Genomic DNA, 25941 nt, shown 5'->3' with positions numbered 1-25941 from the left:
GGGGCTTTAGAATCTGGCATATGACACAGGAGGAGGCAGCAGCCACAAGAGATTCAGGAAGATGCATCGGGGCAGAAGAAGGCTCAGTGCCAGCATCCCAGGGCAGGAAGCAGCCTGGTGAATTGAAAGGACTAGAAGAAGGCAGTGTGGCCAGACTGTGGTGGCTGGGAGGCACCGGGCATGAGATGAGGTCACAGGATATAAACGGATTGGGAATCAGGATTTTGTGGACTTTAGTTACACCCTCATTGTTGACACTGCTGGGTACCCAATCTGAACTATCCACCCCCACTTATTCCCTTTCTAACGGAACTATATGTGGTAGAGCTCAGGGGGGGTAGAGTGTGCGCCTAGCATGCACAAGGTCCTGGGTTCAATCCCCAGTACTTCCATTAAAATAAATAAATAATTGCCTTCCCCCAGAACAGAATAAGAAAATGAATATTAAAAAAAAAAAAAACTTCATTCCATAGGGATATTCCCTAGGGATGGTCACCTTATATGGTACTGGTTAATAGTGTGTATCTAGAATTCTGAGAGTAAAAGCTTCCCTTCCAGAATAAAAAAAAAGAAACTTGTGACAGATATCTTTTCATTCTTTCCCATTCTTCCTGCTTCAAACGTTGATGCAATGCCCACTGGTATAGCAGCCCCCACAGCCACGTGAATGAAAACCACAATTAAAGACTGAAGGAAGGGAAAGACAGCCCAGGAGGCTGATGCATCTGGGTTCTGCTGACCTCTGGACATCTTGTCAGATGCAATGGACAAAGCCTTTACGTTTTTTAGGTTCTGGCATCTAAGCATCCTCTTACTTGTAACCAAACGCAATCCTAAATCAACACACAATAGGAAAAAAAAAAAAAAAAACCAATGGTCTAGGGAACGAGGAGAAATATTGATGAAAATAAATCCAGCAGTAATGGTAACCCAAAAAGAGGCAGTTCGTCTTGCAGTTGCTACCTGCCATCCTGAAATTTGTTCCCAAATATTACAGAAGCCAAAACCAGGAGGAGACTTCTCAGCACAGCAACCTGTGCTGGTACTACTGTTAACACTATTCATGATACTAGCGACAATCACACTAACTCAAAGCTGTCTCCCATTTCTTAAGTGTGTACTCCGTGCCTGGCGGGCGCTCTTCTGGGCACTTCGCATTAAATTGAATCATTTAAGCCTCTGGAATGTTATCCGCATTTCACAGGTAGGGTAATGAGATCCAGAGAGCTTAAGTGGATCACTTAGGGTCAAAGGGTGGTCTTACCACAAGCCTGCATATCAACCAAATTTGATGAAATTCCCACAATGTCTAATGCGTCATCTTTGGTAAAAGGCCTGCTCAAATCTTCTGCCTGTTGTGAACAACTGGGTTCCGACCGTCTCAATTATTGTCTATGTGTTCTTCAAAGTTAAAGCAGTAATACGAACAGCTGAGTACTCCAAAGAGACAAAGTGGACAGCAAAGATGCAATGGCGTCTTCAAAGAGCAGAAAGAGAGTAACTTCTGACCTAGCAGTCTACATCCAGGGAGCGTGCCCTTCAAACATGAAAGGGAAATAGAGACATCTTTGTACAAAAAAAAAAGAGACAGAGAGAGAGAGAGAGAAAATTCATTGCTGGGATATCTGCTTTAAAGGAAATATTGAAGATTGTCCTCCACGCAGAAAGAAAATTAAGTCAGATAGAAACTTGGAGATGCAGCAAGAATGAAGAACAATAGAAAAGATGAAAATGTAGGTAAATCTAAGTGAATATTAACTGTATAAAGCTTTGTAGAATTATGTCTTGTGGGGACATACATATATATATATGTACATACACATGCACGTGTGTGTGTGTGTGTGTGTGTGTGTGTCTAGTCACTAGGCTTAGAGCTGGGCCACAGGTGCCCTTCCCTGGGCCCTGTACCTGGTCATCCTTCCGCCATGCCATAGGGTAAGGAGTCCAGAGGGCAAGGGCACGTGCCTATCTGGAACCTATGTAGCTCCATCTAGACTACAGTTTGGATATCTGGACCTCAGAACTCCCCCACGCAAATGGATCTCATCATCCTTCCAGGCCTGTGTGGGCCCTGAGCCTGGCTCCACCCTCCTAAGGAAGGACCCTGCAGCTGGAGCACATCTGAGGACCTAGTGGTGGACATGTGGAGGCTGTCAGTAGCAGGTATCTACAGAGCTAGGGTGTTGGAACACACGTGCATGAGGCGCCCCCGTGTTGGAGGTGGATGTGGGGCAAGGAGCTGGAGGTGGGAGGAGAAGGAGGACCAGGAACTGGAGGTCAGCTCTTCTGTGCCACTATTTCCAGCATGCAACCCTGAGGAATCCTACGTTTGAATTTAGAATTATAAATTTGAACCTGGTCTTCTAAATTGTCACTACTGATAAATGAAGGGAAAATAGCACACATTTTATTGGCAGTTTGTTAATGCGATTTCTGCTTTAAGCCAGTGCATCTAGAAATACAGTGCATCAGTCTCCATTTGTACTCCTCTGAATCCTAAAAATGTTAGGGGGTGGTGTCTACAGAATTAAAATACAGGAAAACAACAGCACAGAAGTTGGGATGGAGGTAAATGGAGTTAGAGGGCCCTAAGGTGGTAACATGTCTGAGATGTGGTAAAAGAACTAATACACATTGGTTTTAAGTTCAGGATATTTGCTGTAATACCTAGGGTATTCACGGAAAGAATAGGAAGATAATGTACCACCAACACACAATTAGAGGAGGAAAAAGGAATAATAAAAAATTAATCAATCCAAAAGCAGACAAGAAAATCAAGAAAAAATCATTTAGTTTAGGTGGGAAAGACAGAGAGCAAATAGTAAGATGTTAGATTTAAACTGTGTATGTCGATAATTAATAATATCAATGAATAATTGATAATTGGTACCAATGAAATAAATATTTCAATTAAAAGCTAAAGATTGCCAATCTGGATTAAAAAAAAATTCCAATGACATGCTGCTTACAAGAGACATAAACTAAGATTAAGAATACACAAAGGCTGAATGGAAAAGGAAGGAAACAGATCTACCAACTAAACATTTACTCACAGAAAGTTGGTATAGTTATCTTAATATCAGACAAAGTCAATTTTAAGGTAAGAAGCATCATTAAAGATAAAGAGGATTACTTATTAATTGTAAAAGTTTTGTTCATCAAAAATACAACAGATTTCTAAATTGTATGCCCTGAATATCAGAGTCTTACACATGAAGAAAAAAAATTAATACAACCAAAAATAAAAGCAAACACTTCTGGAATCAAAATGGGAGATTTAAACATACCCCTCCTCTCAGTAACTAACGAACAAAAATTAGATCTATTGAATGACACGATGAAAAAAAACTCGACCCAATAATTATGGGATATACAGTCTGTCCAAGTACACACAAAACATTTACCAAAATTAACTATACGCTAACCCATAAAGCACATTTCATAGCATGCAAATCATGCAAAATATGTTCTCTGATCACAGTGGAATTAAGCTGGAAATCAATAACAACACTATAATGGAAAATATCCATCTATTTAGGGACTAAAAAATACAGTTCTAAATAGTTACTTAAAAGCAAAATTGGTAAATAATCTTAAACAATTCAAAGATATCACACCGAAAATTAGAAACCATTTTTTTTTCTAACTTTGGCTTAACATTAAGTAGTTGATTTTTAGCTTTCTTCTTTTCTAACTCAGATATTTAGGTTTATAATTTTCCCTTGAAGCACACCTTTCAGCTGCATCCCACCATTTTTTTGGACGTCCTTTACCAAATACAAAAGTTAATCCAGGTGGATTATAGACCTAAATATGAAAGATAAAAACATAGTGTTGACAAGATAATGTAGCTGCATGATTTTAGGATAAGTAAAGACTTCTTGCGGGGAGGGTATAGCTCAGTGGTTGAGCGTGTGTGCTTAGCATGCACAAGGTCCTGGATTCAATCCTCAGTACCTCCATTAAAGTAAATAAATAAATAAATAAATAAATAAATAAATAAATAAATAAATAAATAAATAAATACATACATACATACATACATACATACATACATACATACATACCTAATTTCCTCCCTCTGATTAAAAAAAAAAAAAAGAATTCTTAAACAGGATCCTCAAAGCATTAGCTCTAAAGGAAAAGATTGATCAACTAACTATATTAGAATTATGAATTTATCAAAAGGTACCATTAAGAAAACTAAAAGGCAATCCAGCCAATTGGAGAAGGTATTTGGAATATATATAACAAAGAACTCAATCAGAATACGTAAAGATTTCCTACAAATCAACTAGGAAGAAAGGACAACAGAATTGCAAAACGGGCATGAAATCTGCATTGCACTTTACAGCAGACTATACCTCACTGGCCAATAAATATATAAACAGATGTTCACCTCACTAGGAAGCAGGGAAATCCTAATAAAAATACAATGAAATGTTGCTACATCTACCAGAATGATTAAAATTTAAAGGAACAATATAGCTTTATAGAATGATGAGAATCCTCATACTCCGTTGGTAGTGCGGTAAATTTGCACAACCAGTTTGGAAAAATGTTTGGCATTATCTACTGAACTTGAATATATTCAGACCCTGTAATCCAGCAGTTTCACCCAAGAGAAATATGCACACGTGTATCCAAAGACAGGAACATGGCCATTCATAGCAACAGTTTTGCATCACAAAGTTCCTGCATCACAACGGCCCCTGATCAAGGCATGAAACCTGTTGATTTATAGTGTTGCTTTGTAACCATGGGTCTAAGAAATTTCAGGGTGGTTTGTACCAGTTTATCAGCACTGCTTATTACAGGAGTGATATTGATGATTGACTCCTGGCTTGATGAGACTACCAGAGTCTGGTTACAGAGGAGGGATACGCTACCTTGACCGGCAAAATGCAGAAAGGAACGTCTGAGACTCCATTTCATGCTTGCTCATTCTAACGCGTTCCATGCATATGCTGGTTCCTGACAGGAGAGAAACAGTGTGTCCAGTGTGGTCCTTATGGAGAGAGGACAACGAGAGCTTGGGTCTGGTCTCTCCTGGACCCCTTGCTGTTGTCTGGGATGCTTTTGTGGTATTGAACCCTTTCCCTGCAATAAACTGCAACTGGCAAACATTCTTATTTGGGGTCCTGTGAGTCTTCTCCAGCAATCAAGACTGTTTAAGTGCCACTATTATTGCAATAACATTATCTGCAATAGCCCAAATGTTCGTCAACAGCAGACTAAATAAAGACATCGGGCTATATTCATCCAATCGAATACAAAACAGCAATGAAAATAAATACTCCTACGTACTAAAGAAAACCTAAATAATATAATGAAACTTATAAACATAATGCTGACAGAAGCCAGATACAAGAGTCCATACTGTATGTTTACATTTGTATAAAACAGTGCAAAAATAGACAAAACTGACCTACAGTAAATATTGGTTGCCTCTGGAGGAGCGGGATGGAGTAATGGTTAGGAGAGGGCAAGAGAGGGCTGGCTGGCTGTGTTCTGTGATCTGGGTGGTGGGTCCGTGGGTGTGTTCAGTTTGTTATAATTCATCAAGCTTTGGATTTTCTGTGTATTATACTTCAGAGAAAAGTTTATTGAAAAACAAAACAAATACTGAGAAATCTGCAATGCTATTTAAAAAGAGAAAGAGACATATTCGAAAAGATATTCGAAAAGATACATGCACCCCAATGTTCACAGGAGTGCTATTTACAATAGCTAAGACAGGGAAGCAACCTAAATGTTCATCAATAGATGACTGGACAAAGAAGATGTGGTACCTATATACAGTGGGATACTACTCAGCCATAAAAAAGAATAAAATAATGCCACTTGTAGCAACATGGATGCTCCTGGAGAATGTCATTCTAAATGAAGTAAGCCAGAAAGAGAAAGAAAAATACCATATGAGATCACTTATAAGTGGAATCTAAAACAATGACACAAATGAACTTATTTACAAAACAGAAACAGATTCACAGACATAGAAAACAAACTTGTGGTTACTAGGTGAAGGTGGGGGATAAATTGGGAGTTTGGGATTTGCAGATACTACTATATATAAAATAGATAAATAACAAGGCCCTACTGTTTAGCACAGGGAACTATATTCAATACCTTGTAATAGCCTACAAAGAAAAAGAATATGAAAAGGAATATATATGTATAAAACTGAATCACTATGTTGTCCACCAGAAATTAACACAACATTGCAAGCCAACTATACCTCAATTTAAAAAGAGAGAGAGAGAGAGAAACATGTCTCTGGTCGTCTTTGGAAGTAACTAGAACATCCACTCCTTAATCTGAAAATTGGCGACTCAGATGGAAAGCTTCAGCAATGAACCACCTTTTTTGTACAGACAGTACTTCAGTGTAACTAAATAGCCCTAATTGATGGGGGAAAGTTTTTCTTTACAAATTATTCCCAAATAATAAATGTGGAATTAATGATTGAATTAGAAAATCATCAAAGAGTAAGCTGTAATGAAACGATTAATCCAGGCACAGGTCATTGTATTAGTTACCTATTGCCGTGTAACAGATTACCCCCCAGATGTAGCAGTTTAAAACAGCAAACATTTATTATACCACGGTTTCCACGGGTCAGGAATCCGGGCATGGCTTACCGGGGCGCCCCTGACTCAGGGTCTCCCACGAGGTTGCAGTCAAGGTGTCAGCCGGGTCTGCAGTCATCTCAAGGCTTGGTAAGGGGAGGATCTGATTCCAAGCTCACTCTTGTGGCTGTTGGCACAGCTCAGATCCCTGCTGGCAGCTGGCCAGAGATGTCAGTTATTTGCCACATGGACCTCTCCATAAAGCATCTCAAGGACGGCAGCTGGCTTCCCTGGGAGCTAACAAGCGAGAACAAGAGAGGGAATCCAAGATAGAATGCAGTTTTTTGGTAACTGAATGTTGAAGTGACATTGTCACCTCTGCTGCATTCTGTTCATAGAAGCAAGTCATAAGTCCATCTGCTCTCAAGGAGAGGGTGTAAACTTACATCAGGGTGTACATATCACGAGGTGGGGATCACTGGGAGCCTGGTAGAGGATGTCGACCATAATCACTGACGGATGGAAGCCATTATATGAAAAGTTGATGAGGAACTGTAATCAGAGGCACCACCACCTGAATCCATTACTCAATCTTATAATCACTAAAAGAGGGACAACCAGATATTATTCGTGAAGTAAGCTAAAGTATGCAGCATCATCTTGTGAAGTATTCTTTCCAAAAAGAACGGACCCTAAAGCTAATCAAGGCTTTAGGAAACATTCAATTTACAAGAAATAGGGATGCCAGAAGAAAAACTTGAATAACACCATGAGGATATAGATTTAGATTGTGGGACCTTCTACAGGGCAATGGACCTATTTCTTCAGTAAGTCAATTGCATTAAAAAAATGAGGAATTTCTCTACATTAAAAGAAACTTGAGAGGTGTAAAAAAAAGGGGGACTTTGAACATAGACAGTACTGAGGAATTATTGTTCATTTTTTCTTGGTATAATAATGGCATTGTGGCTATGAAAGTAAACATCCATATGTTTTTTTCCAAGAGGCAAGCCAAACCAGATAAGGATAATATCTTAGACATGAGGCCCAAGATTTGCTTCAAAACAATTCAGCAGACACAGCAAATACAAACAAAGACATAGATGAGACAAGTATGATAAAAATCTTAATACTGAATCTAGATGATGGGTATGTGCAGGCTTATGATATAATTTTATTTATTTTTATGAGTGTTTAAAAACTTTCATAATAAAAGCGAGAAGAAAAGATGTCAGGATGAGATGGCTTTCGAGCTGAGTTCTAGCTCGACTGTAAAGAATAAATATTTTTCCTATTGTTTAGATATCTATGGCCTTGTAAAAAGGATGAAAAGTCCCCAATTCATTTTACGAAGGTAGCTAAGTGTTTAAAATGTTTTCTGGAACTGTAACTTCCATGAAGAAAAGTTTACAGTTTTAAGTGTAGAGCATTAAGTGAGAAACTCTAATCTACAAAAGAGAGAGGATGGATTATATACAAAGAAATGACAGACTGACAGTGGAACTACAGAGGCGCCCACTATCCTGAACCAGAATATGATTTTAAAAAACAGTGCAAAAAATGGGAACAAGAGAATAATTTCACTTATATACAGGCCAATTTTCTAAGTAAAATACTAGGAAAAAGAATCCAGAAATGTATTTTAATATCTAAACATTCATATACCTACATTATTCATAATTGAATTGTTCACCATTATTCCTTGCACTCCCTCTGAGTTCTTGCTAAAGTACATATTTTACTATAAGTTTTTTCAGTGAGAGATTGGGGGTAGTAAGCATTTTTAGCTCTTACATGTTTTAAAATGTGTTTATTTTACCCCTGCTCTTTAAAGAGAGTTTGGCTGGTTAGAGAATTTTAGATTGATCGTTGTTTTCCCTCAGCATTTTGAGTATGTGACGCCATCACCCTCTGACATTGATTATTAATGAAAGGTCTGGGCAGAAGGTACTACAGCTCAGCGGTAGAGTACGTGCCTAGCATGTGCAAGGTCCTGGGTTCAATCCCCTGTACTGCCGTATTTCCACTGTTGATATGTCATTTCTTTGTATACAATCAGTCTTCTCTCATTTGTAGAGATTTTAGTTTCCTTTCTTGCTTAATGCCCTCCAGTTTTGCTACAGTCTTTCTAGGTGTAGATTTATTTTATTTTCTTGCTAGTCAGTGAGATTTTTATTTATTTATTTTTAATGGAGATGCTGGGGATTGAACCCAGGACCTCGTGCATGCTAGGCACACACTCTACCACTGAGCTATACCCCACTCCCTCAGTGAGATTTTTAAATTCAACGTTTCATGTGGTTCATTTCTGGAAAATTATCAGCTGTTTTATTTTCAAACATCATCTCTTTTCCATTCTCCCTCTTTTCTTCTGCAGCTTACCCTGGGTATAATTCAAAGCTTTTCATCCGACCCTCCCTTACCTTTAACTTCTTTCATAATTTCGTCCTTTCTTACTGTGCTATGATCTAGAAGCTTCTCTCTCAGTGCTACCTTCCAACTCACTAATCCTCTCTTTTCAGATATATCTAGTACGCCATCGAGATCATTTATTGACGGTTCTTCTTATTTTCTTTTCAAAGACTATTTTTCATTCCAAGTTTTCCAATTTGTGCTTTTTCCAATCTCGCTCTTGTCTCACGAGTGCTACTTCCTTCCTCATGTCTTTGAGCAGTCAGCATGTTATTTTTAAGTTCTCAGAATGAGCTCTACATCCTCAGGTGCTAATTCTCTCATTTGTTGAATTTACCTACTATTTTTATGATAACGGACTTCTTCATCTGCTTAAAATATTTTTAAGAGCTCTTCTTGCTCAGGAGTTTTCATTCACATGCACCCTTTCTTTTTGTATGATCTAGAATTGCCTCAGCCTTAGTCCAGATGGGTTTCACTGATCCAAACTGGGTCTTACATTAGCAGGTCAATTTGGATCTTTCACTCCATAATAATGGTTTCATAGTGGACCTTACAGGTGTATTTGCATAGATTGTCCCTAAGTTCCATGGTGCCACTGCTTCTTCTCATGTATAAATTCATTGCTCTCAAAATCACGATCTAGATCCGAGATATTTTAATACAACTACATATTCCATTTAAGAAGAACCTTCCTTTTTTGGGTAATCGACCTGAGGATAAATGACCAAAGACTTTTGAACTAGAGGCGGGGAAGCAGCACGAGGCATCTGCTGGCTCTTCACAAATCTCTTCTCACTGTCGTATTTAATTTTTATACGTGAATCTGCAGTATGGCGCTTCCACTTCGCAATCCCCTTGTAGTACCTCCATTCCAGGTCCTTTAGGTCCAGGAATTGTTTTCCTGCAAAGAATCATATTTTCAAAGAATCATGTGGTGGCCTTTTTAACCTTCAGTTACTTAGAGATGCTTCATGGACAGAATAAACCTTTGATGAACCCAAATCTCTTTCTTCCCCTGTGTTTCTGAAGCTTTGTAAACTAAGAGGGAGCCCATAGCGTTCATCTCATGGAAAGGCATCCTCCACATAGGAACCTGGGTGAGTCTCGCTAATGGGCTGGAGTGGACCCTGCAGGGGCCGCAGCGGGCAGAGGAGAGCAAACGAAGAGACGCAGAGCACTGAGGTCGACAGGGAGCAGGAAAGGACCCTAATGAGTGTTGGAAACAAGGAGGAAGAGTCGTCAGAAGTACACAGATTGTTAGAGTCATTTCTCCCGAGATGCTAGTGTAAGCCCTGCGTATAAAAGGGCAGTGGTTCAGCCAGAACTTGGCTGCTTCCCCTACGCTTTCAGGACCTACGTACCAGCTTGGGGATTGAACCCAGGACCTCGTGCATGCTAGGCACGCTAGCAGTTGTAGTTCCTTCAAGGAGCCAATGAACCACAGGAACATCAAGGCGAGATACACTGCACATTCCTCTACTCAGCAACTATCTCCCTTTTCCTTCCCTTCAAGGCTTTTCATGGATTAATAAATTATACACAAAAACAAGGAAAGCGAGGCCTAAGGCAGGGGCTTGAGTAAAACCAGAAGCCAAAGAGCCAAGACGAGTGTGAGGACTATCCGGAGGAAGCTGGGCAGAGCCAACAAGCAGGAGGGCTGGTCCGTCTCTCACCCCGCTCGTGCGGTGATATCTGAGCAGGCTCACCTACGTCCTCCATCTCTGGGAAGGGCTTGGGTTTCCCAGGGTCTGCCTGGTAGAAAGTCTATATATATATATATATATATTCTGTACATGCCTGAAGTAGGAGACTGGGGCCAGGGACTGTTCCTTGAGTTCTCACCTGGCTATGGCATTCCACAGTCTGTCCCTAGGGCTCGGTTGCCAAGTTTCAGGGAGTCTGACCAGATCTTGGCGGGCCGAGCACTGCAAGGACTGGGGATAGAAGGAAGGAAAGGGATATTCGGCAAGAGAAGGCCACAGAGTGGATGACTTCGATCAGTGAAGGGCTTTATGTTGTGATCTGTGGTAGACACTATAGGCTGGCTCCCTCTGTACGGGTAACCATCCTTTTCTGCCTTCCTCTCCTCAGAGGGTGGGAAGCTAGGACCTCCATTCACTGGACTTCCTTGCAATAAGGGATGGCTACTGGACGCAATTCTGGCCAAAGGGATGCGGGGAAAAGTCACCTGAGGAGGAATGTTCTGAGGAAGCTTTGCTTCCCTACTGAAGGAGGACAGAAGTTGCCAATGTGGCCCGTTCTCCTAGCCCCCTTCCTCCCTGGAAGGTGTCTATTGCACTTGGAGGTGAAGGAGGCACTTTCGGCCATGAAGGCAAAAGGCACACAGAAAAAGATGGGGGAACATGGGTTCTCGACAACATCAAAAAGCATTGCTCCAGCCTTTGTCTGCTTCCAGACAGAAAAATAGAAAGGTACCCTCTATCTGATTTTTCTGTTATTTTTGGTCATACACAGTTCTAACCTACATGGGATTTAGCCTGAGCAAGAGCTGCTGCTCACATGACAGGAGAAGAACAGGTTGCCAGCCCCTGCTCCTCTCCTCCCCCAGAGCCTGGTGCTAGTAAGGACGTGCTCTCTAATATTCTTTGGTATACCAGGGGTCCTAAAGGTCTCCTGGACTGAGAATACTTTAGGGACCGACTGGCTGATAAAATTATAGTAATCCTAGGCAATATAAGACAGTAAGAGATGTATCGTCATAATCAAACCTAAGGAAGTACTGGCTATTCCTCAAACGAAAGCCTACCTGGCTTCACGCATGTTCCTTGAGTAGACAGGACATGACCTCCAAGGTCTCAGGAAATGAGGCCATGGAGGCAGAGGAGAACCTCCAACATGGAGTCTGGGAGGACCCATGAGAGAACTCCAGGGGCTAGGTAGACAGCACGCAATCCACGCGTGAGGAGGAAAGGACAATTTGGCCCCTGGGGGTGGCAGAGTCATAAACGTCCCAGAGCTATCAAAAGTCCAGAGCCTTCAGCACTTTCTCAGTAGGCTTATTGCCAGTTCTCGATTCTCAGCCTTTTCCTCTCTGGTCCCAGACTTTATGTACATACTTTTGCAGATTATCTAGGCCATTCCTACAACGTTCCTGATTTCCACTTCTGCCTGGGCTCCCAAACACACAAAGCGCGACTCTACCAAAGGAATCTGAGACCCGCATTAGGCTCTGTCAAGACAGCAATGTAGGGAATTACAGCAAAGATTCTTCCAGCATCTTGGACTAAATATGATCAGAGTAATCAATCTATTTCTTCAGATTTGTTCCTTCAGATGCCACTTTTAATATAAAAATGGTGGTGTCAAAATATTTGCTGATCCTGAGTCAAGAACCTACTTCAGAGGGTCTCAAATATTTTATACCATGGATTTAATCTATTTTTATGGCTACACAGAATGACAAAATATTACTTCCTTCAACTTATGTAAGGAAAATGGGCTCTTAGGAATAAGACACTCCCTCCTCGTTAAAACTCGCCATCATATGTTTTATAATATTTTTAACTTTCTTTGTATAGCCTTTGGCCTTATATGGGTACCTCTCTATTAAAGAACCAGATCTGAGGAGTTTCCTCCTGTTGTTTGTGGCCTCTGTTGAAAGCCCTGATAGAGATGTAATAATAAGGAAAAAGGTTCGTGAAAAAATATTTTGAAAAAACGTCAACTGCAGTAAAGCCAAGATACTTAAGAAAGACAAAATATTATTCAGTAAATACTTGACTCACTGAATGAAAGAAGAGACAAATAGTGATGGGTGCTTTCGAGTCCAAGTTTAACTGGCTCATTTGATAAACGTTTAAGTGCCGTGTCTAAATGGTACACTCGTTCGGGGATGGATCTGAGGTTTGGCCCTCAAATGTTTGATTCTCTGTTCCCTATTTTCCACTGTCACTGTAGGCAGCAAGAGCACCAGCCGTGAACATGGGAACTACAAGGTCCCCCGGGGTCAACGACTCTAGCAACCTAGGTAAACTTGGCAGTAAGATTCCACTCATTTCCTCCCACACGGCCTCGCCTGTTTAGATTACCTGGATCGACTAAATATTTCGGAACTTTGTCTTCCAAGATGAACTTTCCTGGCAAGTCACTGGGAACGCCCAGTCCGCATGCTAGTTTGGTGCTGTGGGCCTTCTGCCGAACGGTGACCTGTGACATAGCTTTGGAGTGACTGATGAGAATCTCGTAAGGAAAAGTGTGCACGGGAGGAGGGATCCCGTACTGAGAGATCCTCTGCTGGGACCTGGAGAGTCTCTCCAGGGGAGAGAGGGAGCTGGCCAGCAGGCTGCTGTGCAGGAGTTCAGTCATGGACCCTGGCCTTTCTTCTCTTCTAACCACCCTGCACGTGAGAACAGGCTGGGAAGTCTCTCCTCTCTCATCGGTCTCCTCGGTTCCATTCACGTTCTGGCTGAGCATTCTCTGCGCCTCACTAGGTAAAAGACTGTGAGTTTTCAGGAGATGCAATTTCTTGCTCTCCTTATTAAAATTTTCAACAAATGCATATAATTCTGGCAGCTGCAGGAAAAAAAAAAAGTGGGACGTCGTGAGATGGATGAGAATGTAATCAGCTGGCAGACCCACAAATCCTAGAACAAACAGCACAACAGCCATACAAACAGAAGCAACTATCTTTGGCAGATAACTGCCTAACTGAACCAAATCCATCGTGGCAAAGTGGAACGGAGACCAGAGGGTCCAATCTCAGATTCATTCCTCGAAAGGGTATTGTTTTTAACACACCATTGAACACTCATTATGGTAGGAGCCCGTTCGACTTGGATTCTAAAGTCTTTTAAAAAATTTGTTTTTGGTGAGGGAGGTAATTAAGATTATTTATTTACTTACTTTTCATGGAGGTACTGGGGATTGAACCCAAGTCGTTAGGATCTTTCCAATTCTAAAATTCTGTGAGTGACCGCGGAGAGAGACCACCGTGAGGGTTTGTGACCTCTGTTTGGAGGAAGGTTATATTTCTTTTAAGGAAGAGAGGGAGCCAGCTAATCTAGATATCAAAGTTTCATCCTCATGTCCAAAGGGCTCGAATGTTCAGGAATGTGGTGCAAAAGAAGCTGTAATTGTCCTTATCCACCAGAATCTTTTACCAAAACAAACAGGTTTGTGGAGTATTTGAAAACAGATGTTGGCAGAAAAGACAGTGTTCCCTCAGAGTACCCTTCTCTATATAAAATCCTGGATTGAAGGAATAAAAGCTTATTTCTAGAGCATTCTGCTTTTGAATCCCGTTTATTCCCAAACAGGTTTCTTAGGACCTTAAGTGGAAGCCACTGAGGTCAAAGTGAGAGCCCACATCTGGGCGGCTGAGCCCAGCGCAGGCCCCTTTTCGTCCAGGTCAGTTCTATGGCAGAAGCACATCCATGCTCATCTGCCGGGAAGCGCTGCATTTTGCTGTGACGACAAAGGGTTAAGTCACTGAAGGGAAATTTTTGTGTTCCAGATGGCTCCCTAGCCACGTCACTGCTTATTCAGAAGCCTGAAGCTTTACAACCCTTGAATGTCAAGTGTCCTGTACGGCAGGTACATACCGAGCACACAGCGGGCTCTCCTGGCACACCATCTTTACTTGGGTCCGTGTCTTTACGGAGGAGCATGGTGCTGGGGTTTAATTCTCTGATCTCTAAAAGAGAAAAGTAAGGCAAGACCAAATGAAAGATCAAAACTCAGGTAAAACACAGAGACAGAGGGGGAGCACTTAGGAAGTCTTTTAAGGACTTTTAAGTAAGACACTTTTTAATTTTATACCGCTTACATTTTTCTTTTGTTTTCTCCTTACTCTAGGTCAGTCAAAGTGATTACATTTCAACCAAATAGTTTCTCTGAAACACCTCAAACTCTTAAATGACATGTGTGTTCAGGCATGTAATACTAGTTTGCAGAATCCTATATGGATTATTTAATTTTTTTCTTTTCTTTAAAAAAATTTTTTTGGCAGGTAAGTAATTAGGTTTATTAATATTTATTTATTTACAATATTGTATTAGTTTATTTATTTATTTATCTTTTTGATAGCGGTACCGGGGATTGAATCCAGGACCTGGAATGCTAAGCTCTACCACTGAGCTATATCCTCTTCCTAATTTCTTTTTCTGACATATTTTGATTAACTTTCAGTTCCTCTGAAGAACAACTCACGTACCTTCTTATCCAGGAAATGTATTTTTTTACATAAGAGGAAAAGGCTGATAATAGTAACAACAATTAATGTTTTGAAATAATGTGCTTTGGGCCAGATACACCAGTAGGCATTTGACAGATGGGATTTTGTTTAATCCTTTTGTGAGAGATTAAAAATGAGCACAGAATCTTTACCATTGGCCTCATCAGTAAGAGGCAGCTAAGTCTGCTCCACATTTGACTGTGGGCTGGCTTTCTGCTTGGCGTCAACTGACAGTAGAAAGTCTAAGTGACATTGTGTGAGCACCAGATCCTCACGTTGAGAAGCTAGGCAGCTTCACACTCATAGAAGCCTGAGCCACCACGTAAAGAGGTCCAGCCACCCTTCTAGAGAAACCACGTGGAGTCAGGAGCCAGCACCATACCCTCGACACATAAATGAGGTCATCTTGGATCAGGAGTCCCGGTCGTGCCTTCAGATGACTTTAGCTGCACGAGCAACTCCAGATTCCAGACAGAGAACCACCACCTAGCTGAGCCAGCCAACTCCAGAGTTATGACACATGATGAATCACAATTGTTTCTAGACACTGTGTTTTGAGTGGATTGGTATGTAGCAATAAACAACAGATAAACCCCGTGGTTCTTCACATTCTTGGTTTAATTTATTCCAGTGACACCTCGATTGTTAGGTAGGGAGAAGTATGTGGGAAAATACCTCCCTGGGCACCACTGGGTCCTGACTGGGCAACTGGGATGAGTGTCAGAGATGGACCCAAGCCACTCATTTGGCATTTAGGATGAAGCAAAAACAATTAGGTTCTTCCTCCTTCCCAAGCAAAGTGGAAAAACCCAGAATGAATATATAGATTTTAATGTACACATATTTGAATATATATTTATTCTGGGATACTGATCTATTTATATGAAGATATCTGTGCATATACACCTAAGATATATTACGGTTATTATTACATATATCTAAACATATTGTCACCACTGAGTCCACTGTATCAATATATAAAACAAAAAACCCCAGTATAACGCAGTGCACCTACCCTCTTTCCTACATCTCGGCGGTGGCTTCACAGAGATGTCTATCCCCAACTAGTTAAGATTTGATTGCGCTTTCCCTTTGATCGTTCCTGCGAAGGAAAATATCTTCTCTAACTTGCTTCATCTAAAACCTCTGGAGTCTTCTGGTCAGTCATTTTTGTCGTCTTCAACAGTACTGGTGTCGCCCACCTCGGGCAGGCTGCCTTCTCCCATTACCACCCGGCAAGAAATTCTCTTGCTGAACTACTGTTGAGGACATCGCCCTCTCATTGAAGGGTCAGGATTCAGGGAGCTAAAATGGAACATGAGCCAAAGATGCTTTTATCCACTTTAATCCTGACTTCACTGGCAAACTTTCACCTTCAGCCCTTTGCCTGAGTCAAGCCAATGCCGAAACCAGGATTAGCCCTTCAGCAATGTCCCATGGAGAGGGTTCCTGGAGAAGTCGTGAAGATACAGCCAACGGCCTGTTACAGATTCACGCCGCTGGAAGGAGCCCTTGCAGGGCACCTCAGCATTTCCATGAATCTTTTGTTATTCTCAGAAATCTCTACAGTCAATTTTTTTAAAAAAATTCGTTTTCCTATTTTTTTCATTATAGGGGTCTACAAGATACTGAATAGTTCCCTGTGCTGTACAGTATAAACTTGTTGTTTATCTATTTTACATAGAGTAGTCAGTCTACAGCCAATTCTAATTTTACCAAGAGGGAAGGCATCTCACAGGAGCACCCCTTGGGTGGTGACCTCTTCGCGATTTGCCGTCATATCCAACTCCTCTCCGCTCACCTAATGTTAACTCTGTCTCCCATCCAGAGCGGTATGCTTTATCCTCCTCTTAAGTCTTGGAATGTTTCCCCCTCCTCTCTCCCCTTCACTGGGGAAACAACTCTTCTGTCTCCTCCATGTTTCTCTATCATTCTCTTATCTTCAAGCTCCTGTTCCCCAATGGCTCCTTCCTTTCCTCACAGACATGCAAAATCTCTTCCATCTGGGGGAAAAATACAACTTCTTTCGACTCTGATCCTACCACTAACTCTCTCCTTTACCTCTCTGTGCTTGCTATTTTTATATTCTCATGATCTAATCCTCAGTATAATGACATTTTGCTTTCACCCTGACTGATGAACCAAAATTGAATTCTTGAAGACGACAGTGATTTTTTTTAGACAACAGAGCCTGAGGTCTCCCCTAACAATTAGGTGATTGTTCCAGTTTTTCCAGTTCTATGCCTTTTTTTTTACATTTTCCATTGTAGTTTTTTTTTTTTACAAGATTTTGAATATAGTTTCCTGTGCTATACAGTAGGACCTTGTTGTTTATCTATTTTATATATAGCAGTTTGTATCTGCAAATTTGAAACTCATAATTTATCTTTCCCCAATCCCCTTCCCCTCTGGTAACCATAAGTTTGTTTTTTTGTGTCTGTGAATTTATTTCTATTTTGCAAATAAGTTCATTTGTATAATATTTTAGATTCCACATTTAAATGATACCATATGATATTTGTCTTTGCCTGATGTACTTCGCTTAGTATGATAATCTCCAGGTCCACCCATGTTGCTGCAAGTGGCATTATTTCATTCTTTTTTATGGCTGAGTAGGGCTCCACTCATCTGACGATGGACATTTAGGTTGCTTCCATGTCCTGGCTATTGTAAACAGTGCTGCTATGAACACTGGGGAGAATGTATCTTTTTGAATTAGAGTTTTCTCCAGATATATGACCAGGAATGGGGTTGCTGGATCATATAACTCTATTTTAAGTTTTTTAAGGAAACTCCATACTGTTCTCCATACTGGCAGAACCAATTTACATTTCCACCAACAGTGTCGGAGGGTTCCTTTTTCTCCACACCCTCTCCTGCATTTCTCATTTGTAGACTTTTTAATGATGGCCATTTTGACTGCTGTGAGGTGATACCTCATTGTAGTTTTGATTTGTATTTCTCTAATAATTAGCACTGTTGAGCATCTTTTCATGTGTCCATTGGACATCTATGCATCTTCTTTGGAGCAATGTCTATTTAGGTCTTCTCATTTTTTGATTGAGTTGCTTGTTTTTTTGTTATTGAGTTGTATGAGCTGCTTGTAGATTTCGGAAACACAAAAAAATCAGAATGGGAAGCATGGCACAATCAGATTCAGTACCTCAGAGAGGAAAACAAGCGTGTGGCATGGGCCAGCAGTGGGGTGGTAGAGTGGCTCTGTTCACCAGCATGAGAGATGAGGACGGTGACCACACGGGAAGGCAGCTCACACCTCCCAGCCGGTGCTGATGTGCTCAGACAGCTCACCAGTTTTGAGAAGATATTAAGACGCAAAGGCTAGACTGCTTCCTTCTTCCTTCTCCCTTCCCCTTCTCCTACTCCTTCTCCTTTTCTTTTTTTTTAAATAGAGGTACCGGGGAATAGAACCCAGGACTTTGTGCATGTAAGCATGTGCTCTACCACTGAGCTATACCCCCCACTCTCCCACAATCTGGACTACTTTCTGATGTGTGAATTTTATGGCTGTACACATCGAACTATCCAAAATGATCTTTACTATTGAAATTTTTTGTAGGAAAACGCTACATTATAGTAGAGAGAGTGAAATTCTCAATTCTCCCTTTGGAATAATTGCTTTTTAAAAACCCGAGTTTTCTCAGGAATGCAACTATCCTATTATAGTGCTAATGTAATACAAAACTTTTTTATAAAATTAATAAGCTTTTTTTGGGGGGGTGTAGTTTTTGGTTTAAAATTGATTGGAAATTAAAGTGTTCACACATGCCCTCCCCCATCATACACACAATTTCCCCTATTATTAACACCTTGCACCAGCGGGATACGTTCATTATAACTGATGAGCCAATATTGATTCATTATTATTACTTAAAATACATAATTTACATATTTCACTCTTTGTGTTGACCATATTCTATGGGTGTTGACAAAGGTATAATGACACGTGCCTACAACTGCATGTCATACAGAACAGTTTCAGGGCCCTAAAAATCCCCAGCTTTTAACTTTCTATAAGCCACACTGGGTAAGCTTTCTTAAAAGAAAATTCTGATCAAGATATGCTCTTGTAGAAAACCATCAGTGGCTTCCCTCAGCCAAAACAGGACAAGCTCATTAGCTTAATGCTCAGGACTTCTCATCATCCAGCCATAAGCTGAGACAGGAGGGAAAAGGGCAGGGCACAAAGATTAAAAGAATGACACAGCTGTTGAGGATACAACAAAAATTGGTTGGAACCTACTAAGCCCAAGATGGTGGAAGATTTGACTTTCAGTAGACCTTGAGCCTCACTGTACGCTCATTGTAATACATTAGCTGCTAAATGACACACCCACAGGTGCCATCACAGTTCCCAGGCTGACCATAAAAGACCAAAAAGTCGGTGATGGCCCAATTCCTGGAAGCCCCCACCCCTCCCCCCAAAACAGTCTGAATAATCCTCCCACTTGTTAGCATATGAAGTTACCCAGCCCATAAAAACTAACCACTCCTGCACCTCAGAGCTGCTCTCCCTTCTGAGACAAAGAACATTCTCTTTATGGAATGTGTATCTCTCTAAAACAACTTGCCTTCACTTTACTATGGCTCGCTCTTGAATTCTTTTCTGTGCAAAGCCAGGGACCCTCACTTGGTGGCCCGTCCCATGGACTCTCCTGAGACTTGGTGCACGACCATCCTCTCACACCTCATTCTCCTGCAACAAAGCTACACCTCACCTGGTCCATCACTGCTTCCCTTTCAGATGGTTTTACTCCTGCCAGTGTGCTTTTTGACATTCGCCACACATGCCCCTCACCTTCCCACTTCCCTGTTTGTAACCAAGCAGGACCCACTGAGGCCTTCCCAGGACAGACCCCTCCCCCATATCCTCTGCTTTAGCTCCTCTCTGAAGTACCTAGATAATGGTAACTGATGCACATTTCCTGAGTTGTTCTACAGATGTGAAAACCCCACCAGATGGAAGATGTTAAATACTTGATGACCATGAGCCCACTGCCCCCAGGCCTACTGGAGCCTAAGGCTTGATAACGTTAACCTATGTGACACCACCCCATTGCCCCACCATCAACCAATCAGAGAATTGTGCACGAGCTGATCACATACCCTGCCACCCTCCTCCCTCACCTGGCCTTTAAAAGTGCTTTGCTGAAACCCTTTGGGGGAGTTCCAGGCTGTAGAGCATGAGCTGCCCATTCTCCTCGTATTGGTGCCTTTACAATAAAAGCTGCACTTTCCTTCACCACAACCCGGTATCAGTAGATTGGCTTTGCTGTGCGTGGACCCAAGTTTGGTTTGGTAACACGTTTACGCTGTTCTCTCCACACGAGACCCCCAGCCTTCTCCTCACAGCTGGAGTCTCTTGTCAAAGCCCATGTCAGGAGCTGTTCCTCTGACATTCTGTTCCCTCGTGGGAGTCATCTCCTGCTTCTTGGCACCTCCTTGACACTGTCCCTGTGTCTCTTCAATGGTGTTTACAGGCAAGCCTCACCTTATTGCATTTCATAGATAATGTGTTTGTTTTTTTTTTTTTTTTTACAAATGGAAGGTTTGGGGCAACTTTGCGTTACCAGATGATGGTTAGCATTTTTTTAGCAATAAAACATTTTAAAATTGAGGTATGTACTTTTTTTTTTTTAAAGACATAATGTCTTTGCACCCTTAATAGGCTACAGGATAATATAAACATAAATTTTATATGCCCTGGAAAACTAAAAAGTTTGTGTGACTTGCTTTATTGCAACCTTTGCCTTGGTAGTGGTGGTCTGGAACCAAACCCGCAACATCCTCGAGGTCGGCCTCTTATTATTTTCCACTTTGTTTAGTTGTACTTGTCTTACTTCCCCAGCTGAGCACAGAGAATGAGAGAGGACGCTCTGGAGTGGAGGCCTTGCCTGCTGGCCTCTGACCTCGGTATTGGGTATACACGAAAAGCGAGCCTGGAGCAAATCAACAGGAAAGATCTCTGCGTGGCAACAGCGGCGATTCTTAGAGCAATCTCCAAATGAACGATCCCCGTCGTCCCCGAGGCCATTAGGAAGACCACGGTGATGAGCATCTTGTGATGCTGACAGTTCAGTCTGCGGTGTCACAAGGTCGGGAAAGGGGCAGTGGGGCAGTGTGCGTGCTGCAGGAAAGGGAATGGAGGGTGCCAGTATTTTCAGAGATGGGGAAGAATCAGTACCTGGCGGAGGCTCCGGGGGAGATCTCTGCTAGCTTCTGGTCCCTTTGGTGGAGGCAGCAGCCCTTGGCTGATAGGCTGGAACCCTAAAAGGAAGGAGCCAGGCTCCCCAAGCTGGAAAGGAGGGGGACAGATTTCCTTGCTGCTTCACGTAAGTAAGTCCAACCGTGCCCTCATCTCTGTACCTACAACAGCTTCTGCTCTACATCCTGTGATACCAAAGAAAAGCCATGCAGCTGTAGTGGGGCTTATTTCCCACCTCTTCTCCAAGGAACTGGCAAATGTACTGAACGGGATTCTAGGTCAGTCTGGAAGGCCCGTTCAGGGGTCACCAGCCTCAGCCTGTGTACCTGTGGGCGCTCTGGCTCCTGAAATGTAAGGCAGCGCATAGGAAGGAAAGAAGGAAGAATAGGTGCTAGGTGGGGAGCAGCAGTGGAAGGAGAGGGTGGGGTGGATCAGAAGCAGTAAAGTCCATCCAAGGGAACTACCAGGGAGAACTGCCTGTGCTTGCTGTTCTGAGCGCTGCAGACAGTCCCCAGGGAACTGGACCTGCTCAGGACCTTCACTGGTTGATGGATGGTGGCCTTGAGGGCTGACAGGCCTGCTGGGACAGGGGAGGGAGGTAATACCTGGTGGCTTTCAGTGGAAGCCAGTGTGACTGGTTCATTTATTTCCACCATTCAGTTTTGGCTCAAGAGACTGAGTTTGTCCCCGTGGGCTGGTTCTGGAAGAGGGGAAAGGAAGCTGTGTACCATTTTTTGATCTTCTCGTTCAGATTCTCATCTCTACTAAGGCTAACTCTCAAGGCTGGACGCCAGGAGAGGGAGGAGGAAGGACGCGGGGTGTGGCGAGAGCAGAGCAAAGCCAGGGCCAGGAGTCAGTGGGCTCGTGGCAGGGCAGGCAGGATGCGCAGAGATGGAGGGCGAGGCCCCAGGGGGTGGGGAGGAGGAGTCCTGACCTCAGAGGCCAGCTTCCCATGACCTCCTGGAAGGAGGTGAAAGTCTCCCGGCAGGATTCACAGAAGTGGACGCAGCCACCATCTGTCCCTCAGCCCTGCTCTTTCCCGTCTCTCTCACCTCCCACTTCACCCCACCCTCCCTGTGAAGCCCAGACTGACTTAATTCCCAGTGTTCCGTGCCTCATGGGCTTATCCAGTACTGCACTCACCACTTGTTTTACAATTATCCTTTTACGTGGCCGTCTTTCGTGAATTTGGGCGCCTGGGGGCAGGGCCAGGGTCTCATCGTCCTGCAGTCCCAAGGCTAGCCCGGCACCTGGCACGTGCCAGCGCCTGGGGAGTGCTGAGTAGATGAACAACTGTCCATTGTGACATATGGACATCCTCAAGGTCACACAAACAGCTGTGCGACACGGAAGGTCAGGCGATTATCCTCCTGCATGAGGGTGGAGGATGGAGGGTGGAAAGACACTTTTTAAAAAAGTGAATATTAAATAGCTGATTGTGAATATAATTTCTGATCAGTCAACTTTTTCCTTCTTGTGGGCAAGTGCAAAGGAGATATCGAGGCAGTTAAGTAGATAGGAGACAGACCCATGCTCCCTACCTCTGCCAAAAAGACTGAGTTGGTCAAGCTAACTCTCTATGTGAACCAAGAAGCAGTGCCTTGGACTCCGTCCCCACCCTTAAATGACTCCCTGCTTGAAGACTCTTGCAGAAATCATTAAAAACTTGGCCAAACGACCACTTCCCTGGATGGAGTCTATTGGTGTACTACTTAGTGCCCTACAGAGCCACAGAACCAGCAGGAGACACACACACACAGAGTCAGCCCTCAGGATCCTTGGACTATCATCCACAGATTCAACCAAAATCAATAATAAAAAATACTGGAATCAAAAATACTGGGGAAAAAATTGCAGAAAGTTTAAAAAAGTAAAACTTAAGTCTGCTTTGTGCCAACAACTATTTACATAGCACTTACATTGTATTTACGACTATCCAGGGGTGTTGTAAAGTATATGGGAGGGTTGGTACCTTGGCGGCTGCATACTGGCCGCCCCGGCCTTTCGGTCCTGGTGGCTTGCCACCATGACGTACCAGGCCACCTCCTTTGCCAAAGACTTCCTGGCCAGAGGGAGCACCCCTGCCATCTCCAAGACGGCCTTGGCCCTGATCGAGCAGGTCAAGCTGCTGCTGCAGGTGTAGCCCGCCAGCAAGCAGATGACGGCCGACAGGCAGGACAAGGGAATCGTGGACTGCACTGTGCACATCCCCAGGGAGCAGGGTGTGCTGTCCTTCTGGGTGCGCAGCCTGGCCACAGTCATCCACCACTTCCCTATGCAAGCCCTCAATTTCGCCTTCAAGACCTTCCTGTGGGGCGTGGACAAACACACGCAGCTCTGGATGTATTTCATGTGCAACCTGGCCTTTGGTGGTTGAAGGAGGGAGAGCCTCCTCCCTCTGCTTCGTCTACCCGCTGGATTTTGCCAGAATCCACCTAGTAGCCAATATAGGGAAATCCAGCATGGAGCAGGGTTTCAAAGGCCTGGGAGACTTGAGATGTCTTGATGTCTGACGTCAGACTTGATGTCTGACGGCATCTGAGGCCTGTACCAGGACTTTTGGTGTCTCTGTGCAGGGCATCGTCATCTAGCTGGCCGCCTACTTCGGCGTGTAGGACACCGCCAAAGGTGTGCTCCCCAACCCCAAGAACACCCACATCGTGGTGAGCTGGGTGATTGCCCAGGTTGTGACAGCCGTGGCCGGCGTGGTCTTCTATCCGTTCAACACTGTGGGGTGGCCGATGGTGATGCAGTCGGGGCACGAAGGAGCTGACATCATGTACAGGGGCACGCTGGGCTGCTGGTGGAAGATCTTCAGAAACGAAGGGGGCAAAGCCTTCTTCAAGGGCATCTGGTCCAATGTCCTCTGTGGCAAGGGCAGCGCCTTCGTGCTGATCCTGTACGACAAACTGAAGGTCATCTGGATGCCGCCTCACCAGCACAGGACCAACAGAACCAGGTGGAGCACTTAACTACGAGAGTCCATGGACCTCTGGGAAATTCCAGCGTCCTTGTGGAGGGCTCACTGTGATCATGAGCGTTGGCACCCTGGGTCCATGCAATGCGGGTGGGTGGAGGGGAATCACGGCGTCTTTGCAGGTCCTCATGTGAGGCAGCTCCTGTGATTCAGTCTGAGTCCAAAGGCCTGAGAGCTAGAGGAGCGGACGGTGAAACCGAGCAGGACCCTGTGCGGCTCTTCCTGGTACCAGTGATTTCCATGCCCCACCATTTCTTGTTTGTAGGGAAGTCGCTTCATTCAGCCTCCTTGACCTTCCCTGAGTTCCAAAGGGCAGCAACCATTGTGACTATCCATCTCCAGAAAATTTTCCATCTTCCCAAACCGAAACTGTTCCCATTAAATAATAGCTCCCCATTCTTCCCTCCCCCAGCCCCTGGCAACACCATTCTACCCTCTGCCCCAATGAGTCTGGCTCCTTTTTGTACCTCGTATTAGTGAATCACACAGTATTTGTCTTTGGGTTGTGATGGTGTATGTCACTTGGCACGATGTCTTCAAGGTTCATCCATGCTGCAGCATGAGTCAGAATTTCCTTCCTTTTGAAGGCTGAATAATAATATTCCATTGTATGGATACAACATGGATATGAAAGCTGCATTTTGTTTATCCATTGATCCATCACTGTATACTCTAGGTTTCCTCCATCTCTTGGCCATTGTGAATAATGCTCCTAATGCTGTTGAACACACAAGTTCATGTGCCCAATGCACAGTAAGGCCAAACAAACCGAAATGCTGGAGTCTGCAGCAGAGAGAGGTTTACTGCAGGGCCAAGCAGGGAGAACAGGTGGCTTGTGCTCAAAACCCCGGATCCCTGATGGTTTTTGGGGATAAGTCTTTACAGGCAAAGTTTGGGGTGAGGGCTGCAGGGTGTGTGACTTTCTTCTGATTGGTTGATGGGGAGGTGACAGGGCGGTGTCCCAGAAATCCTGTGCTCAGCCTGGTGTTGCCATCCCTCACCTGGGTGGGCACCTCAGTTCCTGCAGAAGAACTCAACGATATTGTTATGGACACTCCTCAAGGAGTGAACTAACTTATTGCCGCACTATTGCTTCTTGACTGTTCCTCCCTTTTTTTTCCTGCATTCCCTCCTTTCTCTGATTAGTAACTGTTCTAAATCTGCCCTTCGGAACTCAGGGAAGGTCTAGGAGGCTGAAGCCTTTTTCCTACAAACAAGAAATGAGGGATACGGAAAGGCTTTTATACCTAGGAGGGCCCCCACAGGGTCCTGCTTGGTTTAAATTCCCCCTTTTCTTTGAGCCTCCTCAATCTTGAAGGAAACAGGTGTTGGACAAAAAGAAGGAAATAAGGTTTTGGACAGAGAGGTTAATCATAAACTCGGCAGAAGAACTCAGTTCTAGGGGAACTCAGTTTCACTAAGAATATGGGTATACAAGAAAGTTAATAATTTTAAACAAGAATAAATACAGCAAACCTTAGACATATTTTGATACTGGCATAATCTTGGGGTGGCCTTATAATTTATCAGCCGAATGTGGGCATTTCTGAGAGTGAGCGGGGCC

General features: G+C 43.3%; 1 protein-coding gene and 1 pseudogene across 1 annotated transcript in view; one reads left to right on the top strand and one right to left on the bottom strand.

Annotated features, from left to right (window-relative positions):
- The window catches only part of C10H9orf153 (chromosome 10 C9orf153 homolog), a 43245-nt gene that overhangs the window by 10566 nt on the left and 6738 nt on the right, over nucleotides 1-25941 (bottom strand). Inside the window, exons 2-5 of the mRNA XM_031447289.2 lie at nucleotides 14546-14637; nucleotides 13034-13517; nucleotides 7016-9885; nucleotides 6642-6866 (exon numbers count right to left, since the gene is read on the bottom strand). Of these exons, the coding sequence (XP_031303149.2) occupies nucleotides 9662-9885; nucleotides 13034-13517; nucleotides 14546-14611 (774 nt within the window). The 5' untranslated portion in view covers nucleotides 14612-14637 and the 3' untranslated portion in view covers nucleotides 6642-6866; nucleotides 7016-9661. The remainder of the gene's footprint in view (nucleotides 1-6641; nucleotides 6867-7015; nucleotides 9886-13033; nucleotides 13518-14545; nucleotides 14638-25941) is intronic.
- Nucleotides 23427-24372, top strand: LOC105084717 (ADP/ATP translocase 3-like; annotated as a pseudogene).

The sequence above is a fragment of the Camelus dromedarius genome, chromosome 10 (genome assembly GCF_036321535.1).
Source record: "Camelus dromedarius isolate mCamDro1 chromosome 10, mCamDro1.pat, whole genome shotgun sequence".
In the NCBI taxonomy this organism is placed as follows: domain Eukaryota; kingdom Metazoa; phylum Chordata; class Mammalia; order Artiodactyla; family Camelidae; genus Camelus; species Camelus dromedarius.
This window is presented reverse-complemented; position numbering and strand designations above follow the sequence as displayed.